The sequence below is a fragment of the Platalea leucorodia genome, assembly GCF_965183815.1.
Source record: "Platalea leucorodia genome assembly, chromosome: 6".
Lineage (NCBI taxonomy): Eukaryota > Metazoa > Chordata > Aves > Pelecaniformes > Threskiornithidae > Platalea > Platalea leucorodia.
Window position 1 is genome coordinate 38,597,067 of NC_138828.1, and position 16,964 is coordinate 38,614,030.

Below are 16,964 nucleotides of genomic sequence, written 5' to 3' on the forward strand. Positions count from 1 at the left end.
AACTATTCAATGATTCAGACTGGATACTACTCCTTTAGACTTGCCCTGCAGCATAACGATCTCCCCCAGAACTATTTTTGAAGGTTTCCTTATCATGTCCCCAGGGTCTGACTTATTTTTGGGCAAAAATACTATCTGCATTCTGTCCCACATTTCCATAGGGATTTTTGCTTTGTTCTGTTTTGGTTTTTTTCTTCCATGTAGTAATATTACCTCTGTTGGGTGGCAGTGACAATCCCATGAAAGTTCAGTATGTGGAAAATCAAGATGATCTTGTGCATCGCACATCTATGTTTCACCCGCAGACTAGGAGATCTGGCTCCTATCCTCCTAGCGTGCTTAGATTTTCTTCCAAAGAAAATACGGCATGGCATGCTTCCAGGGCTCATGCTGCCGTGGAGGCAGCCGGCAGCCAGGACATGTGCCTGGGGACCAGGACTGTGAAGGGTACTGGGCTAGCACCAGCCTCAAACTACTGAGACAGCCATGAAACCCTGTGCTGATATGGGGAAGTGGAGACATGCAGATCTAGTGGGCTCACTGCAAACTCCCCAACCCCACTTCAGGGTGAGCCCCTTCCCCAACACCTTGATTTCCACAGGAAGGAAATGCCTGCACAGGAGCTAAAAGGGGAGCCCTACATGCTCTGTTCAAGCCCACTGTCAGAAGATGCTCTGTGGCTCCACAGCTTTCAGGTACTTCAGGACAGGAATCAGAAACAAGAGTTTGAAGGGAAGGAGGCCAAGAAGGAAGTGAGTTCAAGAATAAAAAGCATCTAAAAAGAGGCAAAGTTTGGAACAGCATGAAACCAAGCTCAAAAAACTCCTGAGAACTGGTGTTAAACTGCTTCTTCCAAGTTTCATTATTGTTAAATAGACATTAAAAAAAAAAAAACAACAACACAACCACTCTCCAGCCAATTTGTATTTATCCTATGGAGTTATGTAAAGACTGCAAAGTCTTTTGAAATGTATTAATTCTAAGTATATGGGGGAAGCAAGTTAGAGACCTACTAACTACCTAATGTCTCAGAAGACCAACCAAGTTTTATGATGGAGACAGACCCTTCTTTTGCTGAAGAAGCAGTGTATCCCTTCACACGAGTCAAGTACAATATTAACTTATTAGCTTACAATATTAACTGGTTATGGCCCAGTTCTTGCTCTGGCTACGTAAAAATTTCAAGTATCATCCCAGGTGAGAAGGAACAAACTGCTTCTATTTCTAACCACATGGATATACTTCATCTACTCAGAAGCAAGCATGACATCGTAGATCTTCCAAAATATCTTTACCAAGAGGGTGGTCAAACACTGGAACAGGCTTCCTAGAGAGGTGGCCGATGCCCCAAGCCTGTCGGTGTTTAAGAGGCATTTGGATAATGCCCTTAACAACATGGTTTAACTTGGTCAGCCCTGAACTGGTCAGGCAGTTGGACTAGATGATCGTTGTAGGCCCCTTCCAACTGAAATAGTCATTCTATTCTACAACTTCAATGGGCATGGCTTCTTTGGGCCAACAAGTTAGGATGAAAGACACATGCCCTGAAGTGTCTTCAACCCTGACAACATCTTAAATGCTGTGACTGTAGTCCAGAATAAAATGGAAACTCAAACAAAAAGCTCCATGCTTCCCTTCTCGCTCACAATGTGCCGAAAGAAAACAGAAAAAAAAAAAAAAAAAAAAAGCTGTGAAGCATGGACACATTTAGAAGGTACCTGAAGCACTACATGCTAGTGAATCCTGGGATATGCCGAAACCAGAGCGTAACCAAGCCAGATTAGGGAAAAACAGGCAAAATGACAAAAAGGCACTGGGGCACAGATTTTCAAACAAACCCACCAAAAAGCCTCCCACCACCATTCAACTGCAGCCTTCAAATCACCATTAAGGGCAGTCCTATCACAGCACTCAAGAACCTCGTTTGGAGAAAACAAAACCAAGGTAGTCCACTCTGCAAAGGGAAAAGACAAAAAAAAACTTCACAAACCCAAACCTCTGGACTCTCAGCAGGGTATACAGATGTGGTGTGGCACTCCTTACAGTGGTGCAGGACAAGGAGTGGTAGAAGACGCTGCCTGTGCTCTGCAGTTTTCAAAATTTCTTGCCACTCTGATGAAGAGAGATGATACGCCGGTACGTGCACTATTATGTCTATTCCTGGTAGTAGCTCTCACAAGCATACGTCATCTGGTCTTCCCCAGCTTTGGAAGAAAACTGTGTGGGCCGGCTCCTCCCAGAGTCAAGATTGGACACTCCTAAACGCCCCTCATTGTGCACCAACCCCAAGACTGTGCAACTCAGATTTTGGCTTTGAAGGCCAGACAACTGTTGTCTGTGAGCAGATAGTACAGATGCCACTAGACAGAATTTAAATAAGCATTATTCCAGTTAAATTTCTCCAGATTGTGACAGGTTTTCTTTAACAGCTGCAGGCATCACTGTTTATTTAGTTGAACGTGAAAGAGAGGTGATGGGCATCATAAAAAATGCAAATGAATGAACAAAAAGATTGAATTATGCATGATACATAGCAATAAAATTTGCCACTGTACAGCAACAAAATGCATGCTGTTAAAGAAAAAAAAAAAAAGATTTCCTGTATGAAAATGGATTCATGTTAAGACTCTTTAAGGCAGTACACAAAACAAGCATAAAGGAAGCATAAATTTACATATGTAGTAGTTTGGAGACCCCCAAGCAAATAGGGAAAAACACACAAAGGACTGTCCATTTCAGTCACATTGTGAAAGCAAACAAAAAAAAAAGCCAAACAGAATTAAAATATATCAGACCCAATTTGCACGTGTTCAAAACTGAAAAAGTAGTAATTTTGTCCCATATACTGCTTTTGAGAACATGCAAATACTTTTATTAGAATTCCTCTTTTTCCATATTTTCCTTTTTGCAAGACTTCATTTCACAGTATGCCTCATCTAAATCTCTCTCGAGTGTTTGTGAAGGTTCCCTGAGCAACGTACCTTCATCTGATTTTCTTCCCTTTTTTTTTTTTCCAGAGAGAGAAAAAAAAAAATTACCATTTTAACAGCACCACAAGAAATTTTCAGCTCACTGTAAATTGAAAGATGCCCCAAATGCCTATGAAACTGTCCCTGATCTGTCACCAGTGGAGAAATAAGCTGTTGTGACTAAGGGTGCGGTTTGAACAGGGGGTGTCCCAGGCAGAGCTGGCATGTGAATCACAGGAGGGTCACCCTCACTACTGGAGCAGCTCTCAGTCTGCCACAGTCCAGACAGAGACCCCAGGAGAGGGCTAGACACAGACGCTGTGGGATTCAGTGCAAACACCTTTCTGTAAACCTAGCTACATGATTTCTTTTTGTATAAACGCATTTCAAGGAGTACCAGCAAATACGTATGTGAAGTAAGTGACTTTGGGACCAAAATCAGTGCTGCCAGCCAAAAAGGCTACTACCAACATTATGATCAGTCTTGTCCCTACTTAATGAGTGAGAGTGCTCCCACAAGCTCTCACAGGATGTTTAACACCAGTTTAACAGAATCTGTTTTCCACTTGCCTCTCACGTGCAATTTCAGTTCTCTCATTACACTTTCTACACAGTGCATAAAAGACATTACCAACGTGCTTCAAAACCGTGTAATGGAGTAGGCACGAACAGGTGGAGGAAACCATGAGTTTTGCTGTAAAATAAACTGAGCACCACCTGGAAAATGCTTTCTTTTCCTCCTCACTTCTAATTAGCTTTGTTATTTTCTTTCCTTTTCATCTCTCTCCCTCCCCTTTGTCAACAGTGACCCTGCACTCTTCCTCTGTCTTTTCTGCACACATTTTTCCCCTGATCACAGCCTCCACTTTGAACCCCACACTTAACATCTTTAATCCATCAAAATCAGCAGCAGAATGCCAGGAGATAAAATATCCTACTACAGTTCTGCCATAAAGGTGGAGAGTGGCCCAACAGGTATACTGAGAATTTTGAAAAGCTAATATTGAATTTAGGTGCTTTAGTATTTAGGTGTCAGATGAGCTATTTTTTAGAAGAGAAATCAATGGGATCTACAAAGTGCTAAGTTCCAGTAAGAAGATCAAGTCCTGCCTGTCACAGACGAGGCAATCAAAAATCGAATCCCCCCTCCCCATTATTGAACTTCTGTAAACACAAGGTCCCTAAATGAAGGGGGAAAAAAAAAAAAAAAAAGATAGACCAATTTAAAAATGAAATAATCGATAGTTTCAATGCATTGGCTGTTTTCCTTTTAACTTTTGACATAAGATTTATCATTAGAGCAATAATTTAACCAAAAAGTGCATCAATCTTTTTTCATGTAAACCTATTTTCTTTCACATTTTCAGAATAATCTTCTGGACTAGACTGGATATTGGAGAAACTTGTCAGAATTTCACTGCTATTGTCCAGCTCTCACTTAGCCTGTATTAATAAGACTAATCTTGATATTCCAGATATCCAGATAATTAAGTGATAAACTACAGCAGAACATATAATTTTCTGCTGTTATACATTGTAATACTGACTGCTTTATTCTTCAAGGCTTGGAAAACTGTACTCAGGTGTATGCTACAAAATTTTGCCTAGAAAGGAATTTTGGAGACAGAAATCACAAATCAGAGAAATTACAAAATGGGCACATAGACTTACTTCTGCTGGAAAGATTACAGACACTATCCTAACTAAAAGAAAGACTTACATTTTTAAATTATTAGACATTCAAATAAGATAGAGTCAGGAAACGAACATAAAAATATATTCTTATATAATTGTTTCTTCTCAAAAGAAATCTATGGGGAAGAAAAGGCACACTTCTAAAGGCACTATTAATACAAGAGAATGCTTCTGTAGCCTCTGAAATAAACACTGAATAGTGATAGCTAAAGAAAAAAAGCAGATGAATTGCTTAACTATTACACATATATCCAAATTCAATAGCATGCAAATATACCCTCGACTACTACATTCTCAAAATGCAACAATTAATACCAAGCATCAACTGCAGCTATTTAAGTTCATCTACTCATGAATATGGAAATCATTGTTCACCAAGTTTCTTCAGTCTACTGTAACAAGAAGCACAGACATTTTAATGAAAAATACAGTATTTCTAGCACAATTGTATTTTTTACAATTGATATTAGATACACTTAGGACAATATCTTAAATGCAAGGTTAATATTCAAAGTGTGAAATAAAGGCATATATAGAAATAAAGACTGTATAGCCTGAAATAATTTAATTTCAATGTTCTTCAGCTCAAATTGTGCTGCAAAATGTGACCTCAATAACATTTTTAAAAGTGTCCTTATGTTAATTTTAACATTTGAAGCCAAGCAGTAACTTCTTTCTTCGGCCTCTTCATGGTTCACTACTAAAGCTGAAGAAAGTTAAGAAAAGTACCAGCTGATCTCCTTCTTGGACTCCCATTGCAAATTGCCTTTGGATACTTTCATAACAAAATGAATGCAGGAATTATTTTCTTCTAGTCTTTTTCCAGTCATGCTATCAAAATTTTCTGTTACGTGGCACCAGGTAGACCAAGTGTCCACACCCAGACATCTCAATGTGTTCCCACCACAACGAATGTCTCCTTGCCCTCCTGGCCAAACAGAGATCTGAAATGGACTGTTTCAGGCACATACAAGCACCCTGCCCGCAGTGTACCATGAATATCCACTTCCAAGTACCAGATCTTGTAAAGTGGGAAAACTTTCAGACACGCCGCTGCAGGGAGGCTGTACCCAGCCACAGCAGCAGCAATGGCATCAGCTAGCTAGAAAGGACAAGGAATTTATCCAGGAAAGTCACTGGCACCCACAGGAGCCAAGTAGCACAAGTTACTGGTTTATTACTGCTGCAGTCATCTTGAAAGCGGGGAGCAGAGGTAACCTGGAGTCCACCGGTTCCAAGAGGAGGAGGAAAATCAGCAGGGACCAACACAACCTAGAAGCAGTTTTCAACAACTTGTTTAAGAGTAATTGGGGATTTCACAGCCAATTTTATCAATTTGGGTCAAAACTTATGGTTCATGAAGTATCACTTTCTGCCTGCTGTAGGGGTAAGAAATTTTATTCAAATTCATGCAGTTTTTACATACTCACTACATTCTCATTTAAAAGCATACAGCACATCCAAATTTGCAAATACATTCACAAATCTGGTAGTATGAAAAGGCGAAACTTACCCCATCTGTAGCTTTTACTAAGAGATCATAAGTGGTTGGATCTCCTTCTCTGTCAATGTCTTGAGACACACATATCTGACCAGTATGTGGATCGATCTGGAAGGCTTTGGATTTTTCATAATAATGAAATCCATCGTAAAGAAAATACTCAATTTCACCAAACTGGTCAGCATCTGCATCTGTTGCCTTGACCTGCAGGGAAACAACAGAGATCAAAAATGAAGTCAGCGAAACTATTATTCATTCAAAAATCACAGATAGTTTGCTTTAAAGTTACCTGTTTGTGTTGTAAAAGCAAATGTGCATACACACAATAAATACAAACTCAGTCTGCTACCTAAGCTGGCTGTCTGCAGTTTGTAAAATAATGACTCAGCTACTGATAGTGTAATTATTGCAACAAGCATACAAGATCGATTAGACCTGTCTGTAACATTGCTTTTTTATCTGTCAATAATTATCTCAATCAAGTGGACTTCCCGTGACTGGAAAAGCCACACACATTAAGTCACGTTAGTAGGCTATACCTTAAGCTACTTTCCCTTCACGTTATTTTTACCAGTGGAGGTAGGTCTTACGAAAAACGACGTCATATGTAGATGAGAAAAGTGCTGCAGGACATTCTTACCTAATGTATTTTCTAAAAGACTCCCCAGAGATTAATTTAGTATTTCATCTGAAGGAGGGTTTGGTGGCAAGGTGATCCATACAAGTTAAGGACTGGAGGGGGTTTTAATCTCCAGTCCTCTCTCCAAGGAGCCAGAGCTCAACCAACACAACTGAACGTGACCATCACGTGCATGCACAGCACAAAGCAAGAGATGCACAGACTGCAGTGAGTCCCTGTGAGAGACTTAATTACCTTGTCAGTGTAGTCTTGCATGTAGCTGTAACTGCTGAATGACAAACAAGCCATTTCTTTTCAGCTGTATTAAGTACATCTAAAAAGCAGCGTGAATTCTGCTGTAAATACCAAACAAATGTTGTAAATAAGTACTTTAAAGAAAGACTTCCTTCAGAGTGAGATTCCTCCGCAACCACAGGGCATCAAATGGGAAAATGCAGTATACAAACTAAGTCCTGCTGACAAGGAAAATGGGTGGCAGGAGAAAAGCTAAATGGGTGATGGTTAGGGGCTGTAGCAGGGCAATGGTAGCCATGTGGTGGGGGGGCCTGATCCCAGGCATAAAATGGCTATTTCCAAAGAGAAACACATGAGCTCCCGCCCTTCTTTCCAGCTATGCTCAGTCTTCTTGTGTTACCAAGGGATCAGACTAGACCAGTATGCTGGATGTACACACGATGCTTTCAGAAGCCTGTGAAAACCTGGGGTGACTCTCAACATGCTGCATCACCTTCCCTCAGCTGGGTTTTAAAGGACTCACAAAGCATTACACAAACTGTAGGGAGTCAATACTCTTTACCTGAACGTGTGATTAAGGCACCGACTAGTGTAGAAAGCATAAAACCCCAATAATTTAAAACCATCAGGTGATTTTAAATTTTAATACAGAACATACCTGAAAGTTTTTTTTTCTAATACTAAAATTTTTCTTCTTACACACATGGGGGGAGACAGAAATCAATATACCCCTTAAAATATTTTAATAAATGTTTACCGCAGCAATAGGTTTTGCCAATACCATATACATATGCCCTGAGTGAGGAGAGGCTGGGGGAACTGCCTTGTTTAGCCTGGAGAAGAGAAGGTACCGGGGGAATTTAATAGGAGCTCCCCCCAGTGCCCAAGAGGAGGTTACTGGAAAGCCAGCGCCAGGCTCTGTCCTCAGGTGTAGGGCAGGAGATGGGGAAAAAGTGGTTGCAAGCTGAAGCTGGAGAGGTACACGCTGGACCTAAGGCAATATTTTCGCTATGAAGATGATTCGGCACTAGAAGAAGCTCCCTGCCCACAGGGGCTGGGGTCTCTATTCTCAAGTTTGGAGACCCAACTGGACACAACCTGAGCAGCTGGGGCTGCACCAGAGACCTCTCACCACTCCCTCCATCCCCAGCGGGGCCAAGGAATAAACACTGCCCAGCTGCATTAGCACTGTGGCACAACTGTGCTGCTTCACCAGCCACCAAAAGTAAAGTCAACAGGATGCTCGAGTGTGAGACTCTTGCTCTTTGGACAAGAGATGGATTGGTTAAATATGTATTTAATAAACAGAATAGTTTTCTATGTTGCACCTTCAATTTTACAGCTCTCTGATAACAAAATATTTTGTGCTGGTTTGGCTCTTCTCTGGCATGTTCCATTGTGAAAGTTTTCACTTAAATTTACAAAGATCTTAGAAGAAAATAATTTACAAAAGTAAGTACACATTAAAAGAGACAGTATTTTTAGTTCTCTAATTTGTCAATATTGGAGATGCTTACAGGATTCTCCTCTTCAGCTGTTTTCATTTTCTACTTATTCTTCGAAGATCAATCCTGTGTTTTTTCCATCAGCCTACCTGTGCAAGTACAATGCCTGAAGACCTTAATGGAGCTTCGGAAACCTTATTATCACAAAGCCCGAGAGTTAAAACTGGCAGGAGTTCACAGAGGAGACCTGTGCCAGTCATCGCCTGCACCTGACCCAGGCTGGTAAGGTGAGACCCACAGCCATCAACCACAGAGAGGGCATAGGTGGGGGTCTGCACATGACTGCCCATACAGATAAATGTCTGGCACGGTTTTAGGCACAGTTTCAAAAAAGACCAAGCAGGACAGGCCAGGGACTATTCCTAGCAATAAGTTTGGATGAGGTCATCCTGTTTTGGGGATGTAAATGAATTTAGCTGCACGGACACAAGCTGTGCCAAGTCATTTGGCCTTAGGGCCCCAGAACAGCCCTTGGCTGCTTCTCCTACTAATACAAACATGGCCTTAAAGACCAGTCAGTGCCTTCATCACATGCTCACTTCTTTGCCCACAGAGGAATTGTTTTGGCATTAAGATACTGAACTGGGACTGAATTAAAACCAAATGAATAAAAACATGGCTTGGGAAGGCTGAAAAGCACAGAAGTGGGGAAAAGGAAACCATGTAAACCAAGGCAAATTATAAAGCTAAAACTTACTCTAGACCAGTTAGTTCCATCAGAATTTTAAAATGACAGACAGCCCAAAAGATATATGTGTTATTTCAGTTAGCTGGGGTTTTTTTCTTTATTGTTTGTTTGTTCATTCATTTGTGTTTAAGCACCCTGTGGACTTCTCCATTTCTGCATGGGATGCTTGAGATTTGCTGTATTTCAGAAGAATTACTGCTGTGACAGTGATTGTGCCACATACTCCAATGCATCCCTTTTTTCCCAAACGGTTTCTCAGAGCACTGAAGGCCATTACACCAGAGTTCCTGATGCTGCAAATAGAAAGCTCCTCCACAGGAGCCCTGTGGTCGCAGAGCCCTTCACGCTTCTTTCACGCCCTTGCAGTTTGCATCCCATGGCTGCAGCACAGGATGAAATGCGCAGCCACTCCTGACCCCAGTCCAACCACTCGTTCTGGGTAAGTTAAAGGCAAAACTCACACTCAACTTCAGCAGAACAAAGATCCGGCCCTAAAAATGCTTTACAGCTGTATATAAACCAAGTCTACAACACGCATATTTCACCAGCCTTGTACTTTGTTATTTCTATCATAAAAAATAATAAAACATAAGCCTAGTGTGCTCTCAGTACTCTGCCACCCTGATGCTACGGAACAGTAATTCACTTGGCCCTTACAAGAAAAGTATTTCAATTTATTTCTTGTGCCTGAATCTAATGCAGGTGACAATACTGAAAGGTTCTGTCTCCCTGTGCCTGCATGCAGTTACATGTGTAAATGCTAACATTTATGTCTGCAATTGAGCATGGGTGATTAATTACGGCTGTGAAATTCGAGGATATTGTTATAAGTTTAGTCCATTATGTTCAGCGACTTGTTTTCTTTCTTGTAAATTATGCAGCCTCAGACTTTGAACAGTACATGCAAAGGAATAATGAATGATGAATTTAAATAAAAATGCTTCAGTTCAAAGCAATACAAATTTGAAGGTCTAATTGTGATCAACTTCAGTTACTTTAATCATCTCTCAGGCAGCAGAACTAACCAGCATCAATTTTTGCATTTATAAAAATATGATCTTTCCCCCTGTTCAAGTCCTTCACATTCATTCAATTTCCACCCACTTAATAGTCCTTTTATTAATCACTCACCATGGAACATTTGATCTGAAGAGGGAAGAATCTGGAATTAAAAGTGAACGAAAAATTTACTGTAGCAGACAGAGCTGAGGTTGAATGGCAATACACACCTGAGGTCAGGGGAGCAATTAACTGTTATTGATGCAAGCTGATTTAGAAGGAGGAACCCAGTGAAAACATGCTAGCAAATGCAAGTTTTCAGATACAGGTGAAAGGAACAAGTTACCACAAATTTTAGAAATTAAAGCACACAGCAGTCACAGTCCAAAACACAACGGGTTATGGCAGCATACTGCGCCAGTACCAATCCTACGGAGTATTACAGCAGTTAAGTGCTCGAGAGCTGTGAATTACAGCAGTCCAAACAGGAGGAAATGAAGGCAGCAGCAGGAATTTTCACAGTGGATTGATCAAGAGTGTTGTATGTCAGCAATATCACGGAGGTGATAGAGCTGAAAGGATTTATATGCCTTGGAGATGCAAGAGGCAAGAGAGTACCAAGCTGTAACACCTCTGTTCTGAGAGTTAGGCTGAACACGAGATTGGGATCTAGGAGAAAAGAAAGAGGGGGAATAAAGAAGGGTTATGCTCACAGGGCCTTTCTCATCCTTTCACTAAATATGTTTTCCGTACACTAAGTTGAAGATGCATGTTATTAAGGAGTGTAAACTTGGGTATAAGGAAAGACAGAACAAAGTATTTCCCCAAGAAACATTTTTAAAAGCCAACAAAAGTCATGGTATGGACAGCTACTGGCTGGACTTCTCCCGTCAGTCATGGTTTCTGTAGCCTACATCCTTTAGTCTGTTTGTACACTGTCTAGACTGCGAATCTCTCAGAGAAAAAGGAAGTTTCTTCTGTCCTGTTGACACCACCCATAAAGCAATAAATGGTCAGAATGCAGATATCGTCTCAGGGGAAGGAAAAAGGGGGACCTAGAGAAACATTATGGAGTACAACTGAAAAAAAAGCTGATCCATCATGTGATGCTTAAACAGACAGATTAATGCATGAGGGGAATAAATGGTGGAAACTGGTAGACACCAAAGGGTGTAATAAGATAAAGAAGGAAAGAAAAATAGTCAGTCATTTAAAGAGACCGATTAAGACAGTGTTGGAAGTGCAGAAATTACCTTTATTTGCATATGGAAAGAGGAGCTAATCTCAAAGAAAATGAAGGGAATCACTATGTTACTAAGGATCATTAACCTCACCTAGATGTACACTTTAATCCTATAACACATGTGCAGGTTTGAATGAAGAAAAAAAATCTTGGCAATACACTTGAATAGGAGGTAATAGAAACATTTTGTTCAGTGTTATGTTAAAAGTATGGTGAGGCTTTACAGCTAATTGAAAGCAAACATTTGCCAGATCCTAAGCTGATTCCATTCACTTCAGTGGAACTATGACAACTCACAGCAATGGGCAATCTGTCCCATATTTTACAGGCATGAAACAATATTACCAATAAATAACAAACAAGATTATAGAGAATTATATCAGCTCCTAAAGCCCAGACTGTTTCAAACACTGATTCATTTTAAGAGAAATGTCCCCATTTTGATTTTTTGTTTGTTTCCACTGCTTCAAAATCCTCAAGCATATATTTAACTGTGTCACCCTACCATTTCAACAGATTAAAATAAAGTTCCTGTGTATTGATTTAGATTTCTTCACTTTCTTTCCCAAGCGTTATTTCCTAGTTTATAACAACTGAATATATTTTGAAGAGCAGAGCAAATATTTTAAATTATATGCAAAATGGGAGAAATGACCTGTGCACACAAAACCACATCAGAAAATACAATCTTATTACTGTGCAGATCAAAAATTCAGAGCCATGCACTTTGCATCCTATGTAAAGACCATGTCTAGGATTTAGAGAGTATGCAGCCTTAAAGCTGACTGCTTTGCAATGCTGAATTTCACATGTGAGTGACCAGAATTAATTTTATGGCTTTCAGATTGACAGAATAAAAGTAGACTACAATGGGAAAGAGCAGGCAGTTTGGCCAAATAACTCATGACAGTGGTCATCTCTGATAGCAATTAAATGAGACTAAAAAATATTAAATTATTTTTTCATGGCTTAAGAATTGCTCCCATACCACATATTTTATCAAGTTTACTCCATTTGATTTCAGCTAACCAAGATACAGCTTTCACAGCTCATAAAATGTTTGGGGAACCCTTAGTGTCAGAGCTTAAGGCACATTTTATTTTTGTGCATAAAAAGTGGTTTTAATTTTTTCAGTTGTACTGATATAATGAAAAGCAAGTGAATTGCCAGCAGCCAGTTTTAAAGAAAATCAGAATGCAGGGTAAATAAAAATACATTCCATCATTACTCCAAAATCCTCATCATCAAAATGTAAGAAAGACAGGACACAGTAGATGGATACAGACATAGGAAAACTACCAGGAAACTGAAAGGAAACGGTTCAATGATAGAGTTACACTGCTGATGAATGGTATAAGAATAGTCCTGTCCTGCAGACATCATCAACCCAAATCCAGCATCCTTCCAAGTAAAGGATTGAAAGACACCGGGCATGTTCTTGGTGGTATGGCAATGCCCGATGGCAGACCCTTACCAGATGAATGCTGCAATTCCACATGCAGGCAACCCAAACACCACCAGAACAGCTGACCACCAGTATTTTGGAAATACCTGCTACGCCATACCTTTGTGCCAGGTCCCTGACCGCAGGGAAGGAGAAGAGCAGCCTGTCTTGGTGGCATGCTGTCAGTAAAATGAGGTTGTAGAAATACTGGTAGTAGAATTGCCGGTAGTTGATATTCTTGAAGAGTCATTTGGGTGTAACTGTGCCTGTGAGATTAGCACATGAGCTGCCAGGAACACACATCATCAGATGTCTTTAATTCAGTGCCCTCACTTATAACCCTGTTTGGCAAGAAAATAGTATATAAAATACAAACCAATGATCTTCACCTCATAGCTGCCTGATGCAGTGCGGACGATAATGCTGATGCCAAACCTGAAAAGAGTTTTAATAAATACATTACTTATCTGGATTTTTATCTGTTTGTCTCAACATGTTTGATCAGTGCCTGTCTCCCTTGTACCACAGGTTTAACACACAGAAACAGGAATAAAGCTTCAGATCTACTTGCTTAAGTCCTAAAAGCATCAGCCTTGACTTCAAGAACAGGAACTGTTTGCCTGAGGACTTAACAGCCTGTCCTTGAACAGCAAGTTGCAGTGACAACAGAGAAAGCCCCACTCCTCATCCTGAAACTGGGCCCGATCTGGAAAGCCACAAAACCAAAATAACATCTGCAATTCAAGCTGTACATTCAACTAGCATAGACTCTCACTTTGCCAACCACCACAGTTACCACATACTCCAAAAAACAAATAGCAAAATCCTTAGTCCTCATCCTTGCTCTGATGCAAAATGTCTCCACTGTGCTAGTCAGGTCAAAAGACTTGACTAATGTCAATCTTTCTGCTTTCTTTTCATCTCCTATAGCACAGAGACTACCACAGCTGAACAACTGACAGTAAGCGCTACACAGACATGACCTTGCTAACCTCTCCTGCAGCAGTTGCTGATTCCCCCAGGTCACTTCCAGAACTGTCATCAGTTTTCCAAAGGTGCTCATAACTGCTTCATTCAAGTTCCATCAGAAACATTCATTAATTAAATCTCAACAACCTTTAAACCAGAAGTACAGAAACCTAAACACAAGCAGAAAGAGGGCTGGACAAACGTACATGGGTGTCAAGAGACTCATCGCAATTCCCACACTGAAGATGTCAACCATATAATCCAGGATGGCATTCAGGCTCCTTAGAAAGTTACATGGGTACGTTAAAGGTGCAAAATACCATACAGTGTGCTTAATGATGTGCTCAATTATCATACAAAGGCTCAAAGACAGCATGTGGAATGTGCTATTCATTGTAAGCTCAAGTAAGCATTAAATTTCTTAATTATGGTTAAGGCTTTTGGTTTTAGCATTTCAAACAGTTATGAAGTGGTTCAGCAAATGCATTTTGTGCTGACCTGCATGTTTTTTGCTTGTGGGTGCCCTAATAAACTACAAGGTTTTAAAATCAGGTAAGACTAACCTCATTTCACATATGAATCTCTCATAAAAGATCACACTGATTTTTATCTTTTTAATAACACATTGATTTTTTGGTAACATTCTGTGTCTTCCCTGAGACAAGTAAATGAAAAGAAACATATTTTACTTGATGAACTATTATGAGATGTTAGCTTTTTGCCTTCTCTGCTCTTCTATGCATGTAACTGATGACAATGAACAAACATGCCAATAAAAATATTGACATATCTTTGATTTACTGCTTTCAGTTAGTCCATAGAAAGTGAGAAAGATGAAAATCATCAGAGGAGAAAACAGCATAAGTACATTACAGCATCGTGCTTTCATTCTAAAAACCAGACATCATCCAGCAAGCCAAGTCCAAATCCAGGAAGAACTGGGCATGTCAGTCCATACAGTAATCTGCAATTCCTGCTCTGATGCTAGCCAGAGCCTGAATTCACTCCTATGTAACCCACAAGTTCCTGACATGCCTTTAGTTTTGTTTCTATGCCTCCCCCAAAATGGCACGAGCAGCTAAATCCCATTGATGCTAGCCAGGATCCACAAGTGTGGGCGGCAGGTCCAATCTGGAAGACATGCCCTTATCACACTTAACACTCCAACAGGATCCAGACTGTCAGAAAATACAGTTATTGATGTCTGAATTCATAGCAAGCAGCAGTGCTGCTAATGCCTACTTATTACATGGTAGAATAGTGGTTAGAAAATGTGGTTTGGGAGTAGGATGCTTAGGTTCCAGTACCGAAAACATCTGCTAAAGGTCCAGCATCTACTTGATCAGTCTGTCTGGTCTACATTGCCTTCCATCTTTTTTTTGAGGACATGGTCTAGTGGTGGACTTGGCAGTGATAGGTTAACAGTTGGACTTGATGATCTTAAGGGTCTTTTCCAACCTTAATGATTCTATGATTCTATGATCTTACTGTGCAAATATAACCAAATATAACATCATTTATTTTTATTGCCTATGTAAAGTGGAAGAACAGAAGTGAAAAGAGAACATATTTCTGAGGAAGGCAAATTAGTTTTCATAGTGACTAGCAAATATTTGCAGGACGAAAGCCTTATTTAATCAAAATCAAGACCCCTACTTTTCAGTAAAAGCAGCCCCATCCATTCGTTAATGCTGCTCACATACTTTGCTATAATTTTAGATTTTATAACATGCTAAAACCTTGCTATGCACAGTTAAGAGTTTAAGTACAAATCCATTTTTATTCATTAACTTTAGTAAGCTACAGAGCTCCAAGTCTGAGTACCTCTGCCAAGCAACAGCAGAGCACAAAAGTTTCCCTATTCTGTACTAATTGCACAAAGCAAGGAGTCATGGGTTTAATAATCTAGAATATCTGTCACACAAATAAGGAAATATTTTGCACAGAACATGTTATTTTAATGATCTTGCACTGGAGCATGCTTTAACTTTTGGTGGCAGGATTCATTTTAAAATTATATTTAACAAGATGGTTCAGAGAGCGTGACTCAAGGTACTGGCTCTCTTGTTGCTTAGGACGTTTTTCCCATTAGACTGCCTTACTATGAATGCTAAATCGATAATATTACTTTTATTGGCAGCATGTATTATTACATTCATTAATTAAAATTAATTAGAAGAATTCAATTTTTGGCTTAGATCAATCAACATAATTACTATATTTGTAAAGCTGTAATGTGACATACTAGCTAGCTGAGCCTAAATGATCAATACATATCCTGAATGCAGAGTAGGTGTGTGACCTTAAAACTGAACATTAATGATAAAAAGATCTTTCAACTATACTCATGACTCTAATAGACAAATTAGACTCTAATAGACAAATGACTCTAATAGACTGTACAAAGGAGAGAAACAAGAACTGCAGAAGTAGATAAGCAACCTTGCACCTGGCTGCCCCTTCCTTTTGGCACTCAGGTTTGTGCAAGTGGACTTTGAGTTAGACCAGGGAGATGATCCAGTAAAAAACTTCGTTATTGCTGCAACATTAGATTTCAGCCAAGTCAGTTTGTGATGCAACTGACCCCAAGGCAAATAGTATGAGGGTGGCAGGAAAGTGCAGTCCAGGTAGAGCCTAAAAGCTCTTTCAGCAGTGGCATGGACTTAAGACAGGCTGAAACTGCACACTTACACATGTTGGTGAAAACATTTTCCAAGCCCCAAAACCAGCCTGAGCTGCTAATTCCTGCCTATGAACCACAATGTTCAAACCAATACTCCTGGCTAGACTGATACAACTATTTGTGGAACCATGTTGTGAATAAAATCACTGAGAGCAGAGCCTAAATCCTCCACTTAAAGAAACAAAAACCAGAATAAAACCCAAGAACCTTTATTTGTATTTAGCCAGATTATTTAAAAAATTCTTTTCCTAGTTCACTTCAGAGTCACACTACCAAGGATCAATGAGCAGCCAGGGTAAAAATCTCTTAAATTGATTTTGCTGTCAGAAAAAAGGGTTTGTTATTGCACCTTTATAATAAACAAAGACCATGCGTGGGCTGCCTAAATTGCCAC

The 16,964-nt window shown here is 39.9% G+C and overlaps 1 protein-coding gene across 1 annotated transcript in view; it reads right to left on the reverse strand.

Moving 5' to 3' along the window:
• Positions 1–16,964, reverse strand: part of DCHS2 (dachsous cadherin-related 2) — a gene marked incomplete at both ends in the record, with an annotated part of 117,873 nt that overhangs the window by 63,994 nt on the left and 36,915 nt on the right. Inside the window, one exon of the mRNA XM_082315313.1 lies at positions 6,178–6,369. Within this exon, the coding sequence (XP_082171439.1) occupies positions 6,178–6,369 (192 nt within the window). The remainder of the gene's footprint in view (positions 1–6,177; positions 6,370–16,964) is intronic.